Source organism: Oncorhynchus mykiss, chromosome 22 (genome assembly GCF_013265735.2).
Source record: "Oncorhynchus mykiss isolate Arlee chromosome 22, USDA_OmykA_1.1, whole genome shotgun sequence".
In the NCBI taxonomy this organism is placed as follows: domain Eukaryota; kingdom Metazoa; phylum Chordata; class Actinopteri; order Salmoniformes; family Salmonidae; genus Oncorhynchus; species Oncorhynchus mykiss.
The window spans coordinates 30,938,709-30,944,708 of record NC_048586.1 but is presented as its reverse complement, the minus strand read 5'-3'; the positions used below and the strand labels follow the sequence as shown (position 1 = coordinate 30,944,708).

Here is a 6,000-nt window from a genome sequence, read left to right as displayed (position 1 = left end):
TGTGGGGGCTGTGCTTTGGCAAAGTGGGTGGGGTTATAGCCTTCCTGTTTGGCCCTGTCCAGGGGTGTCCTCGGATGGGGCCACAGTGTCTCCTGACCCCTCCTGTCTCAGCCTCCAGTAGTCAGTTTGTTTGGACCTGAGCCCTAGGACCATGCCTCAGGACTACCTGACATGATGACTCCTTGCTGTCCCCAGTCCACCTGGCCGTGCTGCTGCTCCAGTTTCAACTGTTCTGCCTTATTATTATTGGACCATGCTGGTCATTTATGAACATTTGAACATCTTGGCCATGTTCTGTTATAATCTCCACCCGGCACAGCCAGAAGAGGACTGGCCACCCCACATAGCCTGGTTCCTCTCTAGGTTTCTTCCTAGGTTTTGGCCTTTCTAGGGAGTTTTTTCTAGCCACTGTGTTTCAACACCTGCATTGCTTGCTGTTTGGGGTTTTAGGCTGGGTTTCTGTACAGCACTTTGAGATATCAGCTGATGTACAAAGGGCTATATAAATACATTTGATCACTACAGACCCTGGTTCGACTCCAGGCTGTATCACAACCGGCCGTGATTGGGAGTCCCATAGGACGGCGCACAATTGGCTCAGCGTCGTCCGGGTTAGGGTTTGGCCAGGGTAGGCCGTCCTTGTAAATAAGAATTTGTGCTTAACTGACTTGCCTAGTTAAATAAATAATAATAAAAACTCCATGTATGACCAGCATCTATGTGTAGTCTGTCAGAGTAAAATGTGGCATTAAGGAACACACTGGCCACACTAAAATATCCGTATTACTGGTTTAAGATTTATTGTGGTGTTGGTCATATCTTTACAGAGGTTATATACAAATTAGTACGAGTGATAAAAAAAAAAAAAAAGTACATTTGGAGGAAGAAACATTCACTTAAAACAATTGTGAAAAAAAGATAGCGTGTATGTTTTACTTTGCTGTATAAGAATGAACGCATTCCTGATTAGAATTCTTTAGATAATTGTCTTGGTTTTGACTTATTCTTAAAGCTAGATGAAAGAAAAACATGTATCCACACTGTTATCTTATGTTTTACAGTTAAGAAATCATATTTGCAGTATATTAATAGTTACAGCAGACAATTAAAATATAAAACCTAGAAAACTCCTTGGAATAGTCCCTTCTAAAACCAGGTTCAGTGGTACAAAAGTATCAATTTGCCATGCCTTTGAACATTTTCATTTCTGTACTAAAAAATACAATTAGATTCTGTTTCATTAAGTCTATACCATACATGTTCTGCATCAATTCAACCCTTAATCACAGTTTTGGATTATTCAAGTAATCTAAACATTTGACAAGCTAGCAGTCCCGCCCTCGAAAAGATCCTCCCTAAAATAGAACCCTACGGTCTTTTGTTGAAGAATTGCATCCGTGCATAATAATAAAAATATACACGCAACTGTTACCCTTTTTTTTACATGTTTTAAGCAGAGACAAATTGCCCCATTTCACATTACAATTCTCACGCACACAAAACTACCTGAAGTAAAAGAACAAATGGAAACATTTAAAACAGAAAAAACTACAATTACAAATCTCCATCTGTGCTCGCAGTAAAATGAAGCAAGGTTGTATAGAGACGATGCACCACTTTCCCCACGGCCACAACGACATCACTAGGGCTCACAGATCAAGGTCTCCACCACAAACTTGTTCTCAAAGTGACGGATCTTGTGGCAGTTGAGAGCTTCGCGCTTCTGCATACCTGTAATGTGGGGGATAAAAACCCTTATGAGCCGCCACAATATGGTGGATGGTTGTTCATACAGGCTCATACAAGACTTGGGAAAACATCATTTTGGAATGGTATGAATCAGATATGTCGCAATGCCCATGTGGTAGTTTTGTAAGACGTGTGTGTGCGCTTGTGCGAATGCATGCACATTTGTGTGAGAGGTGTGTTAGGTATGTGAGGTCTAACTGTGTGCTTAGAGACCAGTCAGTCAATATCTCATGCAAAAGATGGCTGAATGTAGAAGCCATTTTCTTTTGGGCATGTTAGCATAATTCTTCACTTGTCCAAACAACTATGTAGCGCGTGTGTGCGTGATCTGTGATGTATATGCATGCGTGTTGTATATGTGCGTGTGTGTGTATTTATACGGGTCTGTGTGTACTGACCCAGAATCCTGTCCCTGCGCTCCAGCTTGTACGTGTCTTTGCCCTGGCAGAGGTTGTTAATGAAGTATCCCAGTTGTTCCACATCCTCCAGGCGCTCAGTCACCACCATCTCCTCATGGACCAGGTAGGACTGGGGCAGGTAGGTACCAGCCTGGGGGAGAAAGAGGGGTACAACATTGAATAACATATCCTACCAGTATGAGCTAAAGCTACTGGGTGGTTAATTTCAAAACATTTATTAAAACCACCGAAACGGTCTTATTTCATTGAAAAAAATTGTATAGTGGGTAAAAAAAAATAAAGTTTTCCAATCATTATTGTAACATAATACATAAAGCAGTTCCTGTTACCTTGATGTTGACCAACAGCTCCAGGAAGTCCTTGGGAGGCATGACGATGGAGGTGTTGAGGGGGATGACGTAGCATTTGTTCAGGAACAGGTCCAGGTAGGCAGTCAGTCTCTGTGGAAGGGATCCAACAGAACAAACTCAGTCAGACAACAACCTCATGGAACTCCACTGAATACAGAAAATCCATGATCTGTGGATGGTTATCTCCACAGAAACATCACAGGGGTTAGCAATAAACAGCAGGGTTGAAGTCGATTCAATTTTCTTACCCTTTGGAAGTCGTGGACGATGTCAGCAGGGTCACTGTCGTCGAACTCAGGCACAGGTACGTTGATGAGAGCCACCTCCTGGTCCTCCAGTACGCGGATGTTCTCCTGGATCATCTTGAATCTGGAGGGCATGTCCACCTCCACATCCTCCTCCTCCAGGATCATCATGTCTTCTTCACGGTACTTCACACCGCACACAAAGACCTGGCCCTCCTGGTAGACGGGAGAACACACAGCACTTGTTGGAAAACATTTATATTTATACATTTTACTGCATGGAGCTCTACCCTTCCAGCATCATGTATCTTGTCAATTACACATTTGAACTTTAATGTTGTATTCAAAAACAATAAGTTCTTAAAAGTGTCAATTAGATTAGAATCAAGCCAGCTACAGTGTATTCAGTAAGCCATAGATCACCACTGGGGTCTAAATAATCCAGTCTCACCTCCAGGATGTAGTACCTGTACAGGTAGGCCCCTCCCACCACCACGCCAGACAGCATGAGGGCCAGGCCCAGGCACATGCACCAGCACCAGGCCTTGGACTGCTGACGCACCGGTAGAGCCACCTCTGGATCCTGGAGAAACAGAGAGAAGAGGAAGGATGTGAGAAAGACATTGTTTTGAAATTTGACAAATAATGCATTTTAATTCTTCATTGTCAAGTGCACAGTTCACCAGATGTTCCCAAGTCTTTCAATCCTCATCTTTCTCTTTACTCCTCACCTCATTCACTTGAAACACTTCTCACCATCTCTACACTCCTTTCCCGGCTCTTTCTCTCCAATCACCATGCATTTCTCTAACTTTCCTTGTCCCTCTCACCCCCACTTGCTCCAGGCAGCGTAGGAGGGATGGGCACAGGCAGCCAAACTAGTTATGAGAGTTTTGGCAACACTCCGGTTTCAAAACAACAAAAAGAGGTAGGGCTCAACGTTGATTAAGGGAGCAGCACATTGGGAGATGGGGGGGGGCCTGAGTCCAAACAAAGGCTGTGTTTGAGTAAGGGATGAAGAGGGCTCCAGAATCCACCCGAGGCACAGAACAGGGTGAGTCATCATTATGCAAATCAGAGAAACAAATAAGCACCATGAGAGAGAGAGAGAGAGAGAGCAGAAGGAGAACATAGAAAGAAAAGAGGGTGGGGAGTAGACCATTTATCTTCCTAATAGCTTGACGTCATATGGTTAGTCAATTTGTAATATCACAGCCTGCTTGATCCTTGGACCTTGGAGTAATAAAGATGGTCTTATGATCCTTTTGAATTAATAAATTCAGTCTCAAGTTCATTCCTTTGATTGTTATTAGGGTCAAATATCTACAGGGCTCTACAGTGTAGTGTTGTCATGATACCAGAATTGTGACTTCGATACCAATACCAGGTTAAGTATCACGATACTCAATAGCAAAACAATACAACTACAAAAAAAGTCACAGAATGGCATATAATCCAGACAGAAACTCAGGTACTGCGCTGTTCAATAGTTGGGAATCAAATCACATTTATTTATATAGCCCTTCGTACATTAGCTGATATCTCAAAGTGCTGTACAGAAACCCAGCCTAAAACCCCAAACAGCAAGCAATGCAGGTGTTGAAGCACGTTGGCTAGGAAAAACTATTTTGGCTAGCACGTTGGCTAGGAATGTTTTGAGTTCAATATCACAACATTAGACATTTTTTACATCAACATTTTCCAGACATCCATGTATGCATTGATGAAAAAAAACAACACAATCAATTTGATATTTGTTTTTACCAATCTAACTACAGAACGGTAATCATTTATTCAAATGGTAAATCTATATTGACAAACCGGGTAAATAAAGAACTAGCCTAGGACTATTTACAATACAGTTCAATAGGAATGTGTGCACAGTGAGTTATTGATCATGTCTTTGGCTGATTTTACAGGTCTACAGATGTGAATCAGTTTCCATTCGGGACTTATTTTATTGTACTGATCAACAAAATTTGCATAGAAGTAGCTAATTTGATCAAAGCAATTTAAAAAAAAATGTATTTGTTTAATCATAATACAAAATGATCAACAAAACAGGTATAAACAAGAAAATACTAAAGACATACAACAAAAACACACCCACTCAGCAAAAAAAGAAACGTCCCTTTTTCAGGACACTGTCTTTCAAAGATAATTCATAAAAATCCAAATAACTTCACAGATCTTCATTGTAAAGGGTTTAAACACTGTTTCCCATGCTTGTTCAATGAACCATAAACAATTAATGAACATGCACCTGTGGAACAGACACTAACAGCTAACAGCAATTAAGGTCACAGTTATGAAAACTTAGGACACTAAAAGAGGCCTTTCTATTGACTCTGAAAAACACCAAAAGAAAGATGCCCAGGGTCCCTGCTCATCTGCGTGAACGTGCCTTAGGCATGCTGCAAGGAGGCATGAGAACTGCAGACGTGGCCAGGGCAATACATTTCAATGTCCGTATGTACGGACAGCTGATCGTCCTCGCAGTGGCAGACCACGTGTAACACCTGCACGGGACACGCACACAGGATGGCAACAACAACTGCCCGAGTTACACCAGGAACGCACAATCCTGCCATCAGTACTCAGACTGTCCGCAATAGGCTGCGAGAGACTGGACTGAGGGCTTGTAGGCCTGTTGTAAGGCAGGTCCTCACCAGACATCACCGGCAACAACGTCGCCTATGGGCCCACCGTTGCTGGACCAGACAGGACTGGCAAAACGTACTCTTCACTGACGAGTCACGGTTTTGTCTCACCAGCGGTGAGGGTCAGATTTGCATTTATCGTTGAAGGAATAAGCGTTACACCGAGGCCTGTACTCTGGAGCAGGATCGATGTGGAGGGTCCTTCATGGTCTGGGGCAGTGTGTCACAGCATCATCGGACTGAACTTGTTGTCATTGCAGGCAATCTCAACACTGTGCGTTACAGGGAAGACATCCTCCTCCCTCATGTGGTACCCTTCCTGCAGGCTCATCCTGGCATGACCCTCCAACATGACAATGCCACCAGCCATGCTGTTTGTTCTGTGCGTTATTTCCTGCAAGACAGGAATGTCAGTGTTCTGCCCTGGCCAGCAAAGAGCCCGGATCTCAATCCCATTGAGCACATCTGGGACCTGTTGGATCGGAGGGTGAGGGCTAGGGCCATTCCCCCCAGAAATGTCCGGGAACTTGCAGGTGCCTTGTTGGAAGAGTGGGTAGAATCTCACAGCAAGAACTGG

The 6,000-nt window shown here is 43.3% G+C and overlaps 1 protein-coding gene across 1 annotated transcript in view; it reads right to left on the bottom strand.

Annotated features, from left to right (window-relative positions):
• Positions 1 to 777: 777 nt before the first annotated feature.
• LOC110501739 (integral membrane protein 2B) overlaps positions 778 to 6,000 on the bottom strand; it is a 30,301-nt gene continuing 25,078 nt past the window's right edge. Inside the window, exons 2-6 of the mRNA XM_021579492.2 lie at positions 3,215 to 3,346; positions 2,767 to 2,979; positions 2,498 to 2,608; positions 2,148 to 2,298; positions 778 to 1,731 (exon numbers count right to left, since the gene is read on the bottom strand). Coding sequence (XP_021435167.1) covers positions 1,643 to 1,731; positions 2,148 to 2,298; positions 2,498 to 2,608; positions 2,767 to 2,979; positions 3,215 to 3,346 — 696 coding nt within the window. The 3' untranslated portion in view covers positions 778 to 1,642. The remainder of the gene's footprint in view (positions 1,732 to 2,147; positions 2,299 to 2,497; positions 2,609 to 2,766; positions 2,980 to 3,214; positions 3,347 to 6,000) is intronic.